Raw genomic sequence first — 22445 nt, forward strand, 5'->3', positions numbered from 1 at the left:
CTTGAGTACATTTTTGACTGTGTATTTGTACTTTTACTTAAGCGCATTTTTTGAGTACTTTCTCCACCACTGTGGTTAGCTCATAAAACTAAAATCTAGAGCATAACGACAGCAAGAAGCCACCCCCTCTGTCTGTCCTTTTCAGCCTCTGTCAGCGTTTGGTGTCCTGCTGTGTGATGGCTCAACAATAAGGATCGACTGTTAGTCGACAGTAGACTGCTGTCTGAGCAAAATCTATCAGAATATTTATAAATATTTATGTGAACAACAAACCTGAACAACTCGTTTAAGGGATGAACATTTTGGATTTTTTTCCCTCTGATATTCTAAGTAGAGCAGCATAGTAAACCATGAAATGTAATACATTTTCCATAATCTCAATTCATGCACAGCATATATTACCTGAAATGTAATTTATGTCATGTTATATGCTTTAAAGATGCAAATGTTTGCCTTGTGCCAGCATTATGCTCAATGAAAAAACGGATGTCTGACACTCTTCTGCCACAAAATCTAATTTGTCAGCAAATCTTTTAAGCAGCAGCAGCAGCAGCATTCTCTTTCTGCCAGTTTTCCATGATAAAACACCACAGAATGACTGATTGAGCACTGGAAGTAACAGCTTTTCTAATAAGTAAATATCATTTATTAATATTTTCTGTGTTTTTGTAACAGCATTACAGTTTGTCTGGCATTGTTTTCCTGTGCTATGAGAACTGGATCGTCTTCTAAATACCAGTCGACCTGATTATTAGAAGCTCCAAAAGGCCCAACATCTATCATATGAACTTTGCAGGCAATGGCTGATATTGCAATTTGTATTGTTTTTATTTTTGATACTAGCAAGCATTGATAAAACTATATTATCAGATGATCTACAGCTGACTGAATGGCAGAAATATTTACAAGGATTGTCCTTGATGCTTTATTGAGGATTTTTTGGTATATCACAAAAAAAGGCTATGATATATCATAGTCAATGAGATATCATAAAGAAAATTTAAATAAAGCAGTAGTAGTAGAACATAATGCTATTTTTATTAAACTTGATTGTTTTATCGTAGCAAAGCACAATGTCTCCCTGAATTTCAACATCTGCACAAAACTATTGGAGGATATTTTATAGCATGTTGACTGTTTTTACTGCTGGATAAATTCCCCAAAGTAGCAGATGTGCAAAATACTCTTGGACTTTATGTCCTGTCTACATGTGGTATTCCAAAAATTAGTTCTGTTGCATATCTGAAAAAAATTGGGTTTATATAGGAGAGAAAACACTCCGTGAGCAGATGAAAACACAAATAGCATTGGAAACAATGTAGAACGCTCTACAAGCGTAACCCTTGGCTCATGTTCACTACAAAAACACAAAATCTTACCAAATAATTTTCGTTAAGTTTCTTGTGCAAATATCTTAAAACACTTCAAATAAGATAAAACTAACTTACAAGTAACTTTTCAGCAAGAAATAGAAGCTTGTTTTAAGTCAATAATTCCTTAATATTGATGAAAAAGTATTAGTTATATTTGCAGACTACTTCACTTATAACAAGACATTTTTCCCATGTTATGAGTCAAATGATCTGCCTATGGAAATACTATTTTCTCATCAATGTTAAAGAATTATTTGAAGTCATAATTCCAACTTTTCAGTTTGACAAATCAACTGCAACTCTGGTGAGTTTCAATATGGCCGCTACTCGCATCAGCAATAGTGTGGCGAAAACGTGTTTATTTTACAAGACACACATGTAAGAGCCGTCTAAAATCAATGTTACATGTAGCAACTCTTAACTGAACAAATTAAATAAAATTGGAGTTTGCATGTGGAAAGTACAGCTTATAACGATGTTCTTAAGAGGTACTGCAAATAATGACTACTTGGGCATCGCCATATTGAAATTCCAACTTCTCCGAGGTAACTGGGTAGGTTGACTTGACTGACATCATTTCCAAATGTTTTCTTTTACACAGACATGATTACCGTCACGTTTTGCAAAACTTCCACTTTGGAGCCTGTTGTCAAATGCTATTACCGTGTAAATGAGATACCAAAACGCAGCAAAACATCTCCATATTATTGTCCTGGCATTATCATCAAAATGGAGCCTTAAAATAGTCCCTACAACTACCATATGCTACCTATAAAATGTTGGAATAGCACATCAAACTTCCTTGTGAGTGGTTAACTTTGTCAGTCTCTCGAGATTAACACGATTTTCAGTGGTTGCATCTTCAGGTGTCAGAACGGGCTGACAACTGTGGCAGGTTCTTCTGCATAGATCCAGTTTAGGTTCAAAATAGTTGATTCAACTGGGTTCGCTTTTGTATAAAGCTCAAACCGAGACGTTTGCACGCCATAAAGGTCAAATTAACCTAATTAGAGTGCTACAGGTTTATTGCAAAGTTATTGTGAGATAAAATGCCACAACGCCTGATAATGTCTGTATAAACTCAGTGGGTTCCTCTCTGTAATGGGACTGTAAATCTGCGGTCCAATGAATGCACAGCTGCCGCGGGCGCGCGCGCGTGTGTGTGTGTGTGTGTGTGTGTGTGTGTAAGAGGGAATCCTCTAGTTAAAAGTTTAGGAATCTTTCTACTGTCTCTTCTCATCATCATCATCATCATCATCATCATCACCACCATCATCATCATCAACGTGAGATTACCCCCACCCGCTCCGTCTTTCACCCTCTCTACCTTCACGCGCTGTTTTCCCAGATTTATTCACGTGCAGCTCGCGCCCGCCTCACTCAGACATGCTGCCGCCAGCTCTGTGACGTCACGTTCGATATCAGTCGCCACCGTTTGGAGCGTAACCCTCCGCGAGTCCTCAAGACAAACTAGTCCCTTTCGTTGTGGCAGGCGCGAATTTTAGAGATTGGTCAAAAAAAAAAAACTTATGTTATTTGATTAGAAAATAAGTTATATAATATATTCTAACTTCTTTTTCTTCATAAAAATATCTTCTTCCTGATAGGTCATTTTCTTCATTGCACCTGTTTTGTTTTATACACTCTAAATGTGATTTTTGCTTCACTTTAATGTGTCTATGAATAGCTCTGGTAACCAAATTTCTTAAACTGATGTAAGTATTCAAGATATTCCGTGTTAAAAATGATGCAATCAAATACTTCTGCAGAATCATAAACTTTAAAATTTGGACAATATGAAAAATAGGTACCAAAATAAATAAGTAAATGTTTCATGTAGAGGAATAACCATGCATGAACTTTGATGGTAACATGTGTAAGACGTGGCTATGTTCTTGGACACAATATTTCTTAAATAAGACCACTTTTTATCACATTGCAATCAAAGTGAATGAGAGGAAGACTAAGTGCAAGAGTTAACAGAAACCACCTAAGCCGAATCTAAAATTACAGAAAACAGAACTGACTTTACCAAGGGCAGACATTTTTAAGTTTTAAGAATAAATTTATTACCAAGCCAGGAGAGTTTAAAGTAAGAGTTTTGTCCCATTTGAAACTGTTATAATACAAATTATAGGATGTGTTTCATTTGATTGGGAGAGGGAGAAAGCAACACATCCATAAAATGACAAACAAAATTGCAAAGTTTGACAACAAAAGTTGTCAAACTTTTGTTTATGACTGCATCAACTTTACCTGGGGGAAACAATCTGAGGAGGAAAAAAGTCTCCTCCTTCATGAGAACCTCGAGTAAATTAGCGAGAAATCTGCATTGTTTCACAGTTACATAATCCATGATTTCCCTGCTGTGAATGAAGATGTTAATGTAGGGAAAAAAAATGTAGGTCCTCTTGTTGTCTGGGGTGATGCTGCATCCCGCGGCGTGATACTGGCGCTCAGCGGAGAGTGAGACGGCCTGCCGACTCTCTGACGCCAGGTCGAGCTGCAGACTCAACTGAGGCGGTGGGAGCGCTGAGGAGGGGCCCGCATACAGACCCAGTGCCGGGGCGGCAGGGACAGGAAAGGTAGTGTAAAACTTTTATTCATTTATATTTAAACACAAACGGAACATTTCTTCATCTAGGTTTTCTTCTTCGTAAACTCTGCGCGGCTTCGTTTCTGAGAAAGTAGATCCCAACGGTCAGCAGCTCTCAGCTGTGTGTCAGTTGGAAAGCTTCAAACTTTTCTTCTTCCTTTTTGGCTCACATCGTCACACTAGAGCCATATTTAGCTATGTTTTTACTACAACTGTTGCCTTTTAGCCTTCTAAAACTTGAATTTTGAGGTCTTTCAGTAAAATATATATCGATTCAGTTCTGATTCCACTGCTACTTGATTTAAGTTTATCTTTAGCAATGTTTATAAGGAACCTTTTCAAGTACAAACTAAATGTGAAGCTTTAAAAAGAACAATTGGGAATCAATGCATGTTGAGTTACAGGATGTAAAGAAATTGGTGGTGTTACTGTGTCACACATCTATTTTCTTCACATCCAAAATGACAATTTGTCTGAGTAACTTATAAATATGTGCTAAAAACTGTGTCACACATCTATTTTCTTCACATCCAAAATGACAATTTGTCTGAGTAACTTATAAATATGTGCTAAAAAGGCCCTAAAAATAAAGAATGTGTCTTCAAACTCAGGTGGTAATGTTTCATTTATGATTATTTAAATAGTATGAACACTGGGGATGAATGACTGAACTAAGCCATGTCTGTGACAAATGTAAGCTCACTGATTAATCCTCTGAGGTTCTGATATTATGCAAACCTTGATTAAAATATCCCAATTTTAGGGTATCATCAAAACAGAAGTGCATAATATAGTCCAATTGCTTTGTTTTAAAACATAAAAGCAACAATTAATACCACTTCTGCAAACGTAATGAAATATATTGATTACTACAGTTATAATAATGCCATGTATTGATTCATTGATTACATTTTGACACAAAATTGTGGGTAGCAATATACAAAATGCTCACCCGTTAAGTGTTTTGTGTGCAGAATATTGCACCTTTTTTGTTTCCGCTCCATATGGAGTAACAATCAAGTGTAACGATCTAATTTAAGCAGGTAAATTACCATAAGTAGAGCCTGCAGTTGGTTGTTTAGCAGCATTAGTTTCAAACACCTAATAAAGTTGATGGTTTTCCCTAGATTTTCATGTTGGGCCTGAATAACAATTTATTTGTGTTTAACACCAAGAAAAGAAATAGGTAAACACGAGTCAAACTTAATATTTCCTGTAATTCTTCGTAAACAAAACAAATAGGGTGCATTTTACGCAAAATGAAAAAATAACAGTCAAGGCATAATAGCTTAGAAACTCTGACACATTTCATTAAAAATTTAACAAAGAAAACCCAAAACTCTCAGAATTAGCATTTTTCCACTGCCAACAGATTTAAGGTTAATTATGGGTACTTATTATGTATTTTTTCTATGTCAGTCTTGTCATTCATGAATCTTTGAAAAATATTCCTCCTCTTATGCATCTCTTCATAATTTTTGCATCGTTATCATTAGTGTTTTGTACACTCAGCTCTCCTAAGACCTTTTCAGAGACTTTACATCATAGGATATGTTTTGTTGTGTTGCTGTATCCGTGAATTCATATGTCTGCAAGAGAATGGAGGAAAACAAAGTGAGGGACCTACAGCAGCTAAGCCTAGATCTGCTGACATTATTGAGGATGACATATCAGATTACCCAAAGGACAGGAATTTGTCCTTGTTCATGCTACAGTTCCAGTTGGATCATTGCTCTGCTTTTTCCATCATGGGAGCATTTTTAGTGCTTTTTGAGACTTGTTTCTTTGACAAATTAGACGTGATTGTTGTAATCTTTTCAGTTTATATCTGTGCATGGTAACATCCACCAAAAAAATCTGCAGAGAACAACGCTAAACCAATGCCAAGTTGCAGCGCTTCTTGTATGTCTGCATGGTGTTTGATATGGTAGACTGGATGTGACAGGGTGAGGTGTCCTCTCTAACATAACACTGAGTGCCAAGCGTGTTTGACATGGCAGCTTGAAAACCCATGTGTTTGCTAGTTATGTTTGCCGTGGTCATGTGTGGACAGCTGTGTCTGGGATGTAAAGAATCTGATTCCAGTAAGGCAAAATATGATTTACCTCCAAACAACACAGAAAAACATAGTGGTTTTGCTATTGTTCTTTGTTTGAGAGACATGATGGCTTTATTTCATCTTTACCGACCCTGGATCTGTGTTTGTGTTCATGTCTGTCAGGAAGAGTGACCCCAGCGGCTAAAATGAGCCTCCTGGGTCAATGCCATGTCTAGTCAGGGAGGGCAACACCTCCTGCCTGTCTGTGGTTATTTCTAAGCCCTGCTCTTAGACTGCCGTATTGACTTGAGTGGCTATGGCAAGAATCTGCATCTGCTACTGCATGACTGCTTGTCTACAAGGGATGGCTTCCATAGACCAAATGAGGTATTTACTGTTGAGTCCGCCACCTAGGATGGTTTTTTTTTTTTTTCTTTTAAACAATCAAACATCTTCATTTTAAACTCTTTTAGGGTACACCTGATAGTCTGGTGGACTCCTTCAGTTGTTGACCAAAGTTGCAACATTAGTTACATTTTCAGTTGGTGCAGTTTGCTTTCACACATTGCATTGTGACAAATGAACCAAACCCTTTGAAAAACTTGTTTTCCCCCTTGGGGTGGCACTGCACCAAAAACCATTGAAGGAAATGACATGAAAACCTCTGAAGAAGACACTGAGCGGCATTTCCTTCTTCACGAAATGTAAACAAAAATGGAGTGGTGTCAGAATTTAGCGGTTATAGGATTACTCTGTAGTTAATGGGAAAAGACCACAAGCCATTTCTCCTAGTTGTGCTGCACTCGCATGTTTGTCAGTCATGTATGTTCTTCCAGACTAGAATTTGTACATCTTGTAAGGGAAGGAAAAGCAGAGCAGCTTTCATTTAAGCAGCTGATCAGCAGTACGCAGCAACAAGTGGTGCTACTCTCCTCCACACAGCCGGACAAACTCACATCACCTTAGCCTCTGTAATTTTGTGAAAAACAGTTTAAGGTGTAAAAATGATGTCAAACCTTAGTTATGCCATAAAGCTGGTTAAATGTCAGCCAATGAGATTAAATCTCATCGGCTGGCATGATTTTTAGTGGGTAAAATCAAGACACTAAAATTAAAAGCTGTTTTTTTTGTAAGAATAAAACTCATGCATGGGTTTCCCCAGTGTGATGCCCTGATCTCCTTCTCTGCTATTTTTTTAACTGAATTGTTACCATTTTATAAAACACAGTGTCTGGTTCGTCAGTAATGAGCCCTGATTGCAGATCGTCTGTCACACATCTTTGGCTGCACCACTCGTACTTTCTCACTCTTTTTCTCTTCATCTTTCCCCCCATTCTTCCTTACTCTTTCTCTTTATCTATCACCCTCTCTCGCTTCCTGCTTTTCTCTGTTTATAGCCGCTGACTCCATTGTGCGAGGGTTAATGGACGCCCCATCTAGGACCCTGCTGATAAATAATGTAGCTTCTTCTTAATGCCCCGTCCCTGGGGAGGGTCCAGAGAGCATCATTACTGCCTCTTCATCCTACACAGCACAGGCTTAAATTGATTAACAGATATTGGAGCGGTGCAAAGTGATCCATGTGGCTAGTGTAGTGGCTAGCAGCTTGCACCAGGTGGGTCAAACACCTCGCCTGCCTGTGTCGCATGATCCCACTCTGTGCTCCCATTATCTCCAGTCTCTGTCCAGTGGGCTAACTGATGACCATAACATGCTACCGCTAAACTAATAGGGAAGCACTGCGCTCGGGCTCGACTGTAGGGAATGTCAGGAGGGTTTTTTTATGGGTCTGTTGTGTAAATGATAGTGAGTGTTTCAGGTTTTATAGGGAAGAGAGCAGCTCCGAAGTCACTGCTGGCATCTGTTGGTTCTTCGTTGACTAGGAGGAAGTTTAAAGCTCCATGGCAACATAAGAATCACTTCAATATAAGCAGTTGATTTAAAGGCTTAACTATGATGTTTACTATTTTGTTTGACTGAAAACTAAATATAGCATATAAACATATTGATCACTTATTAAAATATTAATCAGAAATTTTAAAATATATTAACCAACAGTTTTTGCACTCCAACAATCCTTTGTGCCATGTATATTGCGCATACTTACTGATATCGCAATATATTCACAATATATTGTGCATTCCTGTGTGCTGGGATGTAGTGAGATTATTTAAAAATGTGACATTTTTCAGACCAGATGGTCCAGTGAGCTTTAATGGTTGGTAAAACCTCGATGTGTCATCACAAATTGGATTTCTGCTCACAGCCAAACAAACCCAGCAGCTTCCTGTAAAATAGACACAAGAATGTTACATCAGAGATCTGGCATTACTTTTCAGACAACACACATTATATTGGAATTTATCAACCAATAATTCTGAAATAAGAAAAACAAATATTAAATGAACCAAATGTAGAGGACTCTACATTGGCACCGTTGTACTTTGACTATCCCTAATGAAGCAGTAGAAGAGCATTGTCCTAATGTGCAACACAGTGCCACAGCAGGCTCTCTGAATACGCTTGTGGTGAGACAAGCAGTCAGATATGATAGACTGTCAGCAATGGAAACATCCAGGAAACATGGCCTCCAGCTGCAGCTGAATCATAGCAAAAGATTGCGTTAGTCCTCTTCCAGATGTTACAGTCCAAACTTATGAGACGGGGAATTGTTTTCATGCGGCTAGTCTTGAATTCCTCTGAGAGCGTTGGCTGTTACTGAGAAGCCTTCAAAACATGTGCATTAGCTGGATGCTTCTTAAAATGTCTTCTTATGATACAGTATACCTGTGACATCGTTTTAAAACCTAAACTTTTACACTTCATGTTTAGCTGCTTCCGGATGTGTCTGTTTTTCCTGTGATAACGTCACAATCTGCTTTTTCATTTGAAACTGAGGTATGACGAAGGAGAGATGGTGTCAGATTTTGTAATAATATTTAAGTGAAATGACTCAGTCAGAAGTTTATTGAAGCAAACCTCGCAGTCGGTTGGGGTAAAAGGTACATGTTATTTTTTTCAGGCAGAAAAATGTGTCGTAGATTCAAGGATGCTTGACTGCGAAATACCAAAAATGGATAAATTATGCAATCATTTTATTGGTTTAGAACCAGATTCCACATGTTGTAGTTCTATGACAAAAAAATGGTTTTAGTGAATTGTTTTGAACATTTTGGTTTTATTTTGGGGACTTTATAATTTGCAAATATATTCAACATTATTTCCACATTATTTTTCTTGCTAAAGCCACAAACTTTAATATATTTTCCTGGGATTTTATGTGCTAGAACAACACAAAGTAATGCATAATTGTGAAGTTCAAGATTTATTGTTTTTATTTATTGTTTGTATTCATCCCACTGATAGCCTTAAATAAAATCCAGTGCAACTTATTTTGAGAAGTAAAGTAGAAACTGCTGGAATGTAAATATTGCACATATGGATAAAGTGATGGTTGCAATTTAATCTTTTGTGCAGCTGTAGAGTAAATACAGCTGTTCTGTGAAGGCCTCAGCGGTTTGTTAGAGAGCTTTAGTAACAAACAGAGTAATGCAAAACACTGTGTGTGGAAGAAAGAAAATGTTGCACATCCCCCTGTAAACACAATATAGTGGTGCCAGCATCATGCTGAGGGGATGAGTTTCATTAGCAGGGATAAGGAAGGCTGGTCAAAGTTAATAGGAAGTTTTATGAAGCTGAGGAATGAGCAGAAATTGTGTCGACGTGTGCAAAGCTAGGAGAGAAAACTTTAAAAGACTTGAAACTTTCCAGGGAAAGTTGGTTCTACAAAGTATTGACTCTGAATAGAATCAGATTTTTATTTGTCAAAAATAAAAAGCAATTTCATTTTTCAATCCTGCACTTTTTTTATATTGAATTCTGTGAATATTACTTATACTTTTGCAAAGCATGTTTCTATTTCAACTTGCAGGTTATTCAGCATTTGTTTACATCAGACTGCATTATATTGAGTCTTACACACACTGATGACAAAGATAGAAAACACTCTTCATCCCATAAGCTGCATCGCCAGAAATAACTGCAGAGTGGTCTTAATGATGTATCTATTCTGTATGGGCTGTTGACTTACTGTCAGATGCTGATGCATCCTCACTTAGTGCCAAATTTCTGGTCAACTGTTCATTGGATTCAGGACATTTATCCAGAGCCAAACCTCAAGTATGACTGAATTTTTCTGTCTAATTTTATTCTGACAATTAAAAAAAAGAGAAGGCGCATAGAGCAGAAAGTTTTCAATGCCGTTTAGTTTTTCCTTTTAAAAACTGGAAGGTGTGGACCCTCTGGGTATTTAATTGCCCCATTGGGACCCAGTGAATGAGCACTTTTATTCAGGGGTCCACATGTCACTTCCCTTGTATTGTCCTACACAAACACATGGTTGGTGTACAGAGGTTGTGTAATTTACTAAATTAAAACTAATCTGTTTGCTAAATAAAAAAATGAATCGAGAAATTACTTACAATTACTTGTCAAATGCTTGGTGGTTTACAAGCCTGCAAAATATTAAAGTCACAACAGATTAAGGCTGAAATGATTAATCACATTAATCACAATGGATCAGTTATTGAAATAATTGTCAACTAATTTAGTAATTGATTAATCGTTGACTGAAAAACAGACTCAAAAAAGGTCAGTTAGAACGACATATTTAGAGCAGTAATTAAGCCTAAACTCTATATGTAATGACAACAGTTACAAAATTATAATCTCAAAATATAGATTTTGCATTTAAATTAAAAAAGTTAAAACTGAACGTGTTCTACCCAGAACACCTCACGTGTCACAGTTTTTGCTTCATCTGATCCTATTAAAAAATCTCCTGTTAATCACCTTTTGCTATTCATTTATGAATCAGAAAACAATAACTAACAGATCAGTCCTAGACTGTATTCATGTTAAATCCAGCAGAGCTGTCTGATCTTTTCACATGATGACATTAGAAGTATTTTATTTTGGCAGCAGACACATTCAAATGAAAAATCAGCAGAATGTGCCAATGTTTTTATCCAATTAATCATCAGAAGAATAATCAATAGATTAATCAATAGCTAGAGACATTGTTAGTTGCATCCTTACAGTGGATATAACTGTGTAGTGGAACATCAACAGGTGCTGAGCATGAAATACCTCAGCAACCTTATGCTGCAGGTTGTGGAGGTTGCAGTATGCAGACTTCTTCCTGTAAGTGACATTAGTAATTGGTGGTAATGTGACAAGTCATACAGACAGGAAGCTATCTGAAGAATGTCAGGCTGATGTTCACAGAGCGGTGCCACTTTCCCAGAACTCATGACTGACAGCTGTGGCTGCAGGAGTCACTTTTAACTTTACCTTTCTGCTGTAGAAAAGAAAATACAGAATTTATTTATTTATCTTTCAGATTATAGCTTCATTGTAAAACCTTTTTTTCTTTCTTGCAGGACCTTGGAAACTTGGGAAGTACTTGGAAAAACAAAAGAAACCCAAGAATCAGACAATCTGTCCCTGTTTTCTAGCTGATTCTGCTGCTTCTTTTGGCGACTTCAGGAGGGAAAATTAGTCACCATGAATGTTACTTCGCTCTTCTCCTTCACCAGCCCGGCCGTCAAACGGCTGCTGGGCTGGAAGCAGGGCGATGAAGAGGAGAAGTGGGCGGAAAAAGCTGTGGATGCTCTGGTTAAGAAACTGAAAAAGAAGAAGGGAGCCATGGAGGAGCTGGAGCGGGCGCTCAGCTGCCCGGGTCAGCCCAGTAACTGTGTGACCATCCCTCGCTCGCTGGACGGACGGCTGCAGGTGTCCCACAGAAAGGGTCTGCCACATGTCATTTACTGCCGGGTGTGGCGCTGGCCTGACCTGCAGTCCCACCATGAGCTGAAGGCGCTGGAATGCTGCGAGTATCCCTTCGGCTCCAAACAGAAGGATGTGTGCATCAACCCCTACCACTATAAGAGAGTGGACAGTCCAGGTGAGAAATATCAGATAGTCTCAAGGCAGCAGTTAAATTACAGTATTTTGGGTTTGTCACTTTTTACTCCCCAACAAGTTTCAACACAGAAACAAAAAAAAAAATGTATAGATAGGTTTTTTTTTTTTTGTTTTTTTTATACAATAGGGGAGAACCAATTGCAGTTTCCTGGTCGATCACAGATTACCGGTTATTAGCCTGAACCTGCTGGTTCCTATTTTGGCTGATACCAAATATTTTTGCCTGAAATGTTTCTAAATATAGAAAGAAAGTTGCTGAGTTGGCAACAGTGGGGAAACTGTTAACTGAAAAGGTGCAGACACGACCTGGTGCACCGGTCTGTCAGTCAACCTTTCTCAGAGCAGAGCAGAAGAGGACAGTTGTTGATTTTTAGACCTTAGCTGAGGTAGATGAGATCTGGGGATTAGATCGGCCGATCACCGATCCCCCAAAATGAAGGAAATTGGCCCTGATAAATCGGCCCACCCCTATTATTCATTATAAAGTTCTAGATGTTTTTAGAAGCACTATAGATTGGAATCCATATTCCTACTACAATCTAGCAGAAAATAAGACCAACAAAAATTTACTAATGTGATTTTAATGTAACTTTTCCTTTAATTTCCATTTAGATTACTTTAGTCGGTGCACTTGATGGTTAACTGTTTTCCTTTATGTTTTGAACTATTTTTGTTAAGAAATGTAAGGACAAAAATTATAAACCAACAACTTTCTTCATACTTCAAATGAGTGAGTCAGATTTGTCAGCTTTTAAAGTGATGTTCCTTTTCAGTTCCTTTTCTCTGGACATTGACTCTTTTATCCCTTATCTTCAGTCCAGTACAGCATATTGTACTGCCTAAAAATAAAAATGACTCTAAATGGAGGACAGAATATTGTTATTGTATGAGTCACTTATGTTAAATGACATCAAGTCTCTGGTGTTGAAAGAAGGCGTTGGTAAGAAGCGCCCCAAAGGCATTGAAGTATGATGAGAACATAACATCTCCTAGCAGACAGTTTTCTTTGATATCTCCAATAAGTTGAGTACAAATAACTACAAATCACACCAAATCGCCTCAAAGTGCACTCCTCTGGTGTGCGCTTTGCTCTACGTTCTCACCGTTTTACCCAGTGTTACTACCAGGTGTGTAGTAACAGGATCTGGGCTGGAGGTGAGCAGCCGTCAACAGAAAGAAGATGTTCCTGTAGACCCTCAGCTGCTAAAGGAAGGTTCAGCCCAAAACTTTTGGCGCTCTGATCTAAAAATGTCTAACTGTAATAACATTTAACCGCAGCAGATATGGAGAGCCAAACATGCCACAATTCAGTAAGTCAAAATATCCCAAAACTGATTTATACATGTGGAAATCTGAATAAAACTTAAGTCTGATTTGTTCATTAAAGTAATATATCTTAATTATGATAATAAAGATATCACTTAAAGTATGTTTTTATTTATATTTGAAATTTTATTCATATTTTCACTTAATGGCTGTGTGCTGAAGGAAAGGCAGTGTATTTGTACAGCATATTTTCAGCAACTAGGCAATTCAAGGAGCTTTTCATGATTAGGAAAAATAAAACAACAAACAAGAAAAAAACATGACGTTGCAGTATCAAAGTAAAAGAAATGATGACAGGTTGAAAGATCGACTACAGTTTATGATGTTACAGTTATTAACTGAAGGCATCTCTAAGCAAATGGGTTCTTAGCATTGATTTAAAGAAACTGTGTTTCAGCAGTTTTGTAGTTCTCTGGAAGTTTCTTCCAGATCAGAGGAGCATAAAAATTGAATGCTGCTTCTCAACGTTTCAATTCGACTAAAGATAAACGCATGGATGAGTTTTCTGAAGATCTTGTTGAGAAGTACAAGATCTCATGAATTTATTTTATCTCTCCAACTTATGACTAATTTTCCCAGAGGTCCTAGAAAAGTAGAGTTCACCCCTCTGAGATATTTTGATCTTTAAAGCAGTCTACTTTAAAGTTGCTGTACAGTTTAACCAGTCAGATATTAGGGTTTATTTAGTGAGACACAGATGAATAGAAGTTATTTCATAATGTACTTCATAACACTTCTTGAATCAGTGACCATCTCTCCTATGGTCTTTTTAATGTCTACAGTCTCAGATCAATACAGCCATGCCCTCCAGCACTATCAGCAGCAGGAGCAGCAACAGCAACTTTATACCCCATCAGGTAAAACATAGGCTACTTCTGCTTTACATACCTGAGGACAATGGTATAGAATGGTGCGAGTCTATGTTAGATTCTTGATAAACATGGGCTGTTGTAGTTATTTTGTAAGTTTGGTTTACAGGTGTGGTGTGAATTAGGTTTTGGTTAAGGTTGGAATAGGAATGAATTGGTAATCGTTAGTGTAGTGTGATACTTCAGAAGGTCAAGTATCACTCTAAGTGAAGAATGCTGGTTCTGTTCTGAAGATTGCTGTGGAACCTCTGGAAGTGCAAAGAAAGACTCTTCATAAAAATCAAGAAAATAACGGACAATTAGAAATGCAGAAAAAATGTATTCTATAGAGAATTATTCTTAAAAATCGATTTTAAAATGTGTAGGTGTTGCATCTTTGCCGCTCCTATACTGCATCATGCGTCTGCTCAGCCACCGAATGTATTATGAGTAATTCTTTGATATACATTTTTTATTTAAGAAAAAATCCGACAGGTAAGCTAACCTAATACTGGTAATTTATGTTAGTGTTTTATGTACAAACCTATTTTTGTTTAAATGTAACCTGATGGAATTTGATACAGTATGCAACCTTGTAGAGTTGTTTTAAATAAATGCTTTGTTTACAGTCCTTTCCTCTTCTCAGCCATCGTTTAATAGAAAACTTGTTTACTGAATTGAATTGTGAGCCTAAAAATCAAAATCAAATTGGCTGATAGATTTGCATCTCTACAGAAAACACTCAGCTACTTCATCATCAGACTTTTATACAACAGCAGTGTCTTCAGTCAGGGGCTTCTTCAGAGCCACTGTAATATAAGCTGCTGCAGGAAATCCTCCCTGCCTGTAGCCACCAGCACCTATAGCAACTTTTTAAAGAAAATTACATGAGTTTTAGCAACGTTTCATTTCTCTTTGGGATTAATAATGTAGTTTTGAATTGAGTTGTAATTGTTAGGATTAGGCAGTTGATGCAGCTACTAGAATGAATCGAAGTCAATGTGAGGTTGTAATATGGGTAAAAATGTGCGTGCGTGTGTGTGTTCTTTGATGTGTTTTTGGAGCAGGAAATTCCATGTCAGGGAGAACGGGGCTTTGTTATACGCATGCTTCAAATTGTAGACCCCTTCTTCTGCACACATTGACACAAAGGCACACGTGCTCATTCACTTACGCACAGTCTACAAAGACTCACCAAATCTCTCTTGCGCTCACACACACACATACACGCATACACACACACACACACACTTAATTCTTGATTGCATGAGGGTTTTGTGAGGAACAGGAAGACAGTCGCTCACACACAAAAGGAGGAAAGACTCGCTGCCTGCCTTGCACACGTTTAGTTTTAGCGGCGGGTAGATCAGGGGATTCAACTCCAGACTACCTGTCTGTTCACGTCCCCCATCTCACACACGCTCTAGCAAACACACACCCCGTCAACCTCCTCTCGCTGCTTGAACATCAATTTTTAACCTTTAAAATAACTTCTCTGATGTATCAGCCTCATCTAAAATGTCAGCTCCAGCTTTCTGTATCTACTCAGGTATTTATAGACGCAAGCGGAGCGTATCACTGTGGTTTCCGCTGCACCTGAATAGCCATCAGCCGGGATATTTACCCCAAGTGATGAATTCCACAAGAATGCCTCATCTCGCACAAACTTTCAGGGCAGAAACCTGAGAGTCGGAGCCAAATACTGCTGGCTCAGACCAACTGCCTGCAAGCTGACATTTGAAAAATGCAGCGACATCTGCGCTCAGAATGTTGGATCATGGAGAGCAGCAGAAAGACATCAGGGTTTAATCTGAGCTCGCATGCATGTGATTGTAAGTCACGTCTGTTGTGAACTGATCAGGACCGGCCCAAGCCTCCATGGGGCCCTAAGCAAAATTTGGTTTTGGGGCCCTCTAGTTCTACTAACAATGTGGACTGGCTGCAATCAGCAGCCCGATCATTAGATCATTCACACACTTGCTATAAACTGAATGCATCTCTGGCAGTGCTGTTTACATAATATAAATGTTTAATATAGGATACATTTATTGGCCAACTGATTTATTGACCAGTTGATTTCTGGGCGCCGATTTCCTTAATTTTGTGGGATCATGATTGGGCGATACTTTCACGTGAAGCCCATCCCCTAATCTTCTATTCCTCAGCAAAGGTTTAAAAATCAGTCTCTGTTGTTGAAAAACAAGATATTTACTACCTGTTGCTCTTTGTTATCTCGTCTCCCCAGGTCCGTTAATGTCCTGTGTAAAAGTGAAACCACAAAGACAACAGTCACTGTTTAACTTCACAATCATCCAGAATTTATTCAAACAATCAAATGCATAAAATCATACAATTTTCTTAGATATAATGATCACAATTTGATTAAAATTAGTCTTATCAATAGTTTTTTTTATATACTGGTTAAGCTATATATTGATTAAACTGTGAGTCTAAACCTAACCTAAATTGAGGCCTACTCAAAACAATCAGGATCAGTCTAATATTTCACCATGTGCTAAAGTTAAAGCTAGCATTAAAACTAGCATAATTAAACTAATATTTCCAACACTGTCCTCTTTTGCGCAACAGTGAGAGGTGTGACTGACAGACCGGCCCACCAGGTCAGGTCTGCACATTTACATTTAACAATATTCACCCCACTGTTGCCAACTCAGTAATTTTCTTGCTATATTTAGCAACATTTCAGACAAAAAAATTTAATATCAGCCAAAATCAAAATTGGCAGGTCAGGTTTTTTAAGGATTGGTGCAGTTCTGATGCATATCTGAATGCTAAGCAGATTGGAGATTGATCCAAAAGCAGGAAGTGGACTACAACGCAGGGCATTCTGGGTAAAAGTAGCCAAAACAAATGTTTTGTGTCTAGCACTAGCAGGAGAAGCAACTCTTGGCCTTCTGCCAGTGAAAAATGTAAAATCCTACAGCCACTAAAAGCCGAGTCTGCCAGACTTCACGGTGTGAAAACACTAACGCTGATGCTAAGTTTGTGGTACAACACGACAAAGTAAGGGAGAATTAAAGCGTTATGAATACTTTTGTGAGACTGTTGAGCTATTCTGTGTCTGATTGTGACAACATGTGTGTTTTCTTGTATTTGTGGAGTCTTTTCAATTACTAGGTTACTGAACCCCCAGCTTATCTGATCTGATTTGATCTGGTAAGCAGTAACACATTGGTCAGTGTTAGTGCTGACCAATGTTAGAATGGTGGCATCATTGTTCATTTATGAAAAACATTCAACGATACACTGAAGAGGAAAATGTTATGCCTTGTTATTGTAGATATTTTCCAAACAATTGAAGTTTTGTGGAGCTTTTTACTTGTAGACAGATTGTCGGCCAACATTTTGTCACCAACTGTCTACAAACTGAAGTATTATTTTTCTTCTTTCAGTGTTGCCTCCTGTTTTGGTGCCGAGGAACAGCGAGTTCAACGCCAAGCACACGATGCTGCCTCGCTTCCGCAACCCACTTCAGCAGAACGAGCCGCACATGCCCCAGAATGCCACCTTCCCAGAATCCTTCACTCAGGCAAACACTGTTCCTTTCCCTCATTCTCCGGGAAACGGCTTCCCAAGCTCACCCGGAAGTGGCAGCAGCACCACCTTCCCTCACTCGCCATCCAGCTCCGATCCGGGAAGTCCGTTCCAGATGCCTGGTAGGAGCGATGAGTCTCCGTTTCCTATGCGCCACAGTTCGTCACTTTTTACATCATTCTGGGTCTTTTTTTGCCTCATGTAGAGACCCCCCCACCTGCTTACATGCCCCCAGAGGAGCAGATGACGCAGGACTGTCCTCAGCCAATGGACATCAACCTCATGGCTCCACCTTTGCCTACAGAGACAAACAACCGGGCAGGTAATGATGTGCTCACACATCCTTGTGATGTGCAGGGCTCGTACATCGTTAATGAAAATATTTACTTATTACCTCTACTTTAATAGCTTGGTGCAATAATCATTTATCTTAGCTTAGGGGTTTTAATTTTCCGCATATACTGTTTGAGTTTGTTTTAGCTTTTAGATATTTATGTGTATCAGCAATGAAACTACACTTTGCATAGGTTAAATTAAAAATATGGATTTTCATTACTGTAAGCATTTCTTACACCTCTCCATTAGAGCATTAATAAATATCAATGTCTTTAAAAATATGAATAAATAGTGTTTTTCTATGCAGGCCCATCATGACGACAACTTGCTGGAAATTTTCACAGAAATTGTGATTTATAGTAATATTGTTGTTTTGAGACTATTTTCAATTAATATAATATAAATAATTGCATAATATTGCTAGTTTGCTAGTTTGCTTTCGCAAAGAACAATAAACCTTAATTTTGTACATTGCAACTGCAAGACATTGATTTAAATTTCAAAAATAAAAGACAACAGCCAGAAACAATAAATAAAAAGAAAATTAAAAACCACACACAACCAAAACCATAAAAAATAGATTAATAAGGTCTAAACGAAACTTCCTTTAAAAATATTGATCATCAAAATGGACATTATTGAGCTCATTTTAATTTATCATGCAATTAGTTGATTCATTGCTTATTGATATGCAGATAAAGCCATACAGACTTGCCAAAGGAGACTGCAATAATTTTTTTATCATCACTTTTATCATCATCATAACAAATACCACAAAATATCTTAAGTAAACTAAACTTGATATCACCCACCTAAAGTAGCTTTATTGTTTAAAGCCAGTGGGAAATAAGTCTTTACCCGATTCATGTTTTACTGTTTTAGTTTACACCTGAGTTGCCACCGATTATGAAAATAATCACCGATTTTCATTATGCAGCTTGTTAACAAACGCTTCATGGTCTTAATGTTTTAGCACACAAAATCAGAAAACATTTAGGAGTTTGTTTTGAATTTAATCTGACTCACCACAGACTAGGCAGGGAGTGTATTAAAACCTTTGTCTGAACTTTTATCTCCTCTTTATGGCCCATAAAGTACATTATTTGCACTTCTGTATCATCATTCACTTTAAGCTCACAGATTTGTCCTCATCCGGTTGCAGCAGTAGCAGGAAGAGGCGCTGAAAGTTTTGTTAGCTGGTAACGGGAGGTCGGAGGTGTGTTGATGTTTTTCTTTTTTTCCTTTTCCACAAGCTGCATCCTGTACAGGGGGGCAGGTTTCTGTTGTAGATCAGCTCTGGGAAGGAGAAAGACAAAACACACCTGCCAGCCAGTGCCACACTGCAGAGGAAGTTTGGGAGGGGGGGTTGCACCTAGATAAACATGATTTATTCTTCTTTCCATATGGGGGAGGTCATCCTGGAATGGCCCAGAAGCTACAGGATCACACCACAAAACACAGGCTGCACCTTTTAGAGCGCAACAAGAATGACAAAGCTACTCATCAACTTTTGAAACTTTAATCAGAATCATTGTGATAAACTGATTATTCAAATAATTGTAAAGTAATCTAGTAATACAGTTAACTACTAACTGGAGAGTACAGGCTCTAAAAAATGCCATTTGGTGAAAGAACAACAAATTCAGAGCAGAACTTGTGTTAAAAACTCTAAATTTCACAATTGCGGCATTTCCATTAAATAAGAAACGACCCACTTCCTGTCGTCCTCCTCATCTTTTCCGCTCGTAGTAATATCCGGTTATCATTCTAAAGTCAGTGGAAACGACTTCTGAAACATTCCTGAGAAAGTTTGGAATAATTACGTGGATGAGCTGGAATTAAAAACAATCTTTCCAGCTCAGAGAAGTCTTTCTGCCTCTGTGTCTGGCTGTTCTCTGACCTTGGCTCCCTCCTCTGACCCTCTCCTCGTGTTTCCTGTGCAGATGTGCAGCCAGTGGCCTACGAGGAACCAAAGCACTGGTGCTCCATTGTTTACTATGAGCTGAACAATCGCGTTGGCGAGGCCTTTCAGGCTTCCTCCACCAGCGTTCTTGTCGACGGCTTCACAGATCCCTCCAACAACCGCAACCGCTTCTGCCTCGGCCTGCTCTCCAACGTCAACCGCAACTCCACCATCGAGAACACCCGGCGGCACATCGGCAGAGGTGAAGCATCTGAACAATCAGTTCATCATTCAGCTGTACCACAGTGCTGGTGCTTTTTGGAATTAAAAAGCCTGTTATCACGTTTCTGTCAGGCGTTCACCTGTATTACGTTGGAGGGGAGGTGTACGCAGAGTGCCTGAGCGACAGCAGTATCTTCGTCCAGAGTCGTAACTGTAACTACCACCATAACTTCCACCCCACAACTGTGTGCAAGATTCCCAGCAGATGTAGCCTGAAGATCTTCAACAACCAGGAGTTTGCCGAGCTGTTGGCCCAGTCCGTCAACCACGGTTTCGAGGCCGTCTATGAGCTCACCAAGATGTGTACCATCCGGATGAGCTTCGTTAAGGTAATCTGCTTTAGAAGTCTCTGAAAAATAAAACAAGTTGAAATTATACAACCTCATACAAATTCATTGACTCATTCAAATTTGAATTTGAGTCAAATTTGAATGAGTCACTTTCCTAATCTTTTATATGGGACTAAGAAATACATTGATTTTACTGATTAATCAAATTTTCTGTTTTGAAGATTTAATTTTCAGAAAATCTGGATTTTTTTTTCACCAGTGCACTTCTTGAGATTCCATTTTTCAAACTGAGGTTTGCTCACCTGCAGCAGCCATCTTGTTCGACTGTGTTTCACAGCTTCCATTTATTTACCCTTTAATCCAGGTCAGCTCACAGAGGCAATAATTGAAATAAAAACAAGGTCTTTAAGATATTTTTGACTTGCATACATGAGGTTGATTGACATCGCTAAGAACTTACTCCTGGCTGTGATTGGTTGTTTTTAACAAAAACAACCAATCATCATCGGCATTTCTACAGATCATAATAGTATCACTGGAAGAAGGTGGATGAAACATATTCATTTCTTAAAATGTCCTAATCAAAGTCAAAACCTTTGTGGCAGTACTTAAAGACTGATGTTTATAGAAGTCCTCTGTGTGAACTGATTGAGCTTGAGATGTTTTACACAGCAGACGTGCAAAACTGCTAGAGATGCACCTTGAAAGACTTGCAGCTGTCTCTGGAGAGAAAATAAGCAAATATGAATCTAGGTGTAAAGTGACATAATGTGAAAAAGTTGAAGGGAGATGAATGTTTTTAATTGATGCTGTCTGAACAGTTCTACTTTGGAAGATCTAATACAATCCTGCATTTCAGGGCTGGGGAGCAGAGTACCACCGTCAAGATGTGACCAGCACGCCCTGCTGGATTGAGATCCACCTGCACGGTCCGCTGCAGTGGCTGGATAAAGTCCTGACCCAGATGGGTTCCCCCCACAACCCCATTTCCTCTGTCTCATAGGCTCCAGTAACCCCAGGCTCCTCAGCCACGTGGCTGTCCGCACCCCAGCATCTTGGTCCAAGTAGCGAGAATAGCAGCTAACTGGTCCCAGACTGGTTTGTAGTCCAGTCAGTTGTCTGTAACTGATGGGAGCTCAAGCTGGTCTGGGACCAGTAAGGTTAGGTGGATTGTTACACGGCGCTTCTACTTGAAGGACATCCGAGTTGAACACATGAACAGGTTGGGAGAGGAGGAAGCAACGTGAGTGTGACGCAACTGGAAGATACTTGATCTTTGTGACCAACTGTAATAATTGAGGCAAACAACTCCTCTGGTATCTTCCTGCTACAAATGCTTTCTTCATTGTTCTGCTATTCTGACTGAAATCTAGTTTGCATTTCAATATTCCCTTAACAATACAGCTGTATTTGTGTTGCAACAGTTTGTGGGACATTCCAAGTCATCAAATTTGCAGTTTTCTGATGTTTCCTGTCTGAATAAGTGGAATTGGCCTCAAATGTACCAACGCTGCAAAAACACAAAATCTTATCAAGTAGTTTTGGTCTAGTGAAAATATCTTAGTACACTTGAAGCAAAACTATTTCAGCAAGAAATAGAAGCTTGTTTTACGTCGTCATTTCCTTAAAACAATATATTTCCACTGGCAGATTATTTAGCTTATAATATGGAATAAATGTCTTGTTATTAGTGAAATAATCTGCCAGTGAAAATTTTTTAACCAATGTTAAGGGACTATTGGCTTAAACCAAGCTCCTAAATCTTGCTGAAAAGTTACTTGTAAGTTAGTTTTATCCTATTTGAAGTGTACTAAGATATTTGTTCTAGAAAGTAGACAAAAATACTTGGCAAAATCCTGTGTTTTTGCTGTGCAGAGTACAGTGGTTTATATTATTGGTAAATGAATTGATGT

At 38.5% G+C, this 22445-nt stretch overlaps 1 protein-coding gene across 3 annotated transcripts; it reads left to right on the plus strand.

The window, feature by feature from the left end:
* Window positions 1-3835: 3835 nt before the first annotated feature.
* On the plus strand, window positions 3836-22082 carry smad1 (SMAD family member 1). 3 transcript variants are annotated; one of them, XM_015018225.1, is made up of 9 exons: window positions 3836-3958; window positions 6191-6394; window positions 11449-11972; window positions 14101-14175; window positions 17580-17843; window positions 17927-18043; window positions 20001-20222; window positions 20315-20571; window positions 21392-22082. In XM_015018225.1, the coding sequence occupies exons 3-9, from the start codon at window positions 11573-11575 to the stop codon at window positions 21533-21535; spliced, it is 1479 nt and encodes a 492-aa protein (XP_014873711.1). In that variant the 5' UTR covers window positions 3836-3958; window positions 6191-6394; window positions 11449-11572; the 3' UTR covers window positions 21536-22082. The 3 variants fall into 3 exon arrangements, with proteins under 3 accessions (XP_014873711.1, XP_014873703.1, XP_014873721.1); XM_015018217.1 differs by lacking the exon at window positions 6191-6394; XM_015018235.1 differs by lacking the exons at window positions 6191-6394; window positions 14101-14175 and having other exon boundaries at window positions 3839-3958.
* The last annotated feature ends 363 nt before the right edge of the window (window positions 22083-22445 follow it).

Source organism: Poecilia latipinna, unplaced genomic scaffold (assembly GCF_001443285.1).
Source record: "Poecilia latipinna isolate Pla-1442-1.1 unplaced genomic scaffold, P_latipinna-1.0 Scaffold78, whole genome shotgun sequence".
In the NCBI taxonomy this organism is placed as follows: domain Eukaryota; kingdom Metazoa; phylum Chordata; class Actinopteri; order Cyprinodontiformes; family Poeciliidae; genus Poecilia; species Poecilia latipinna.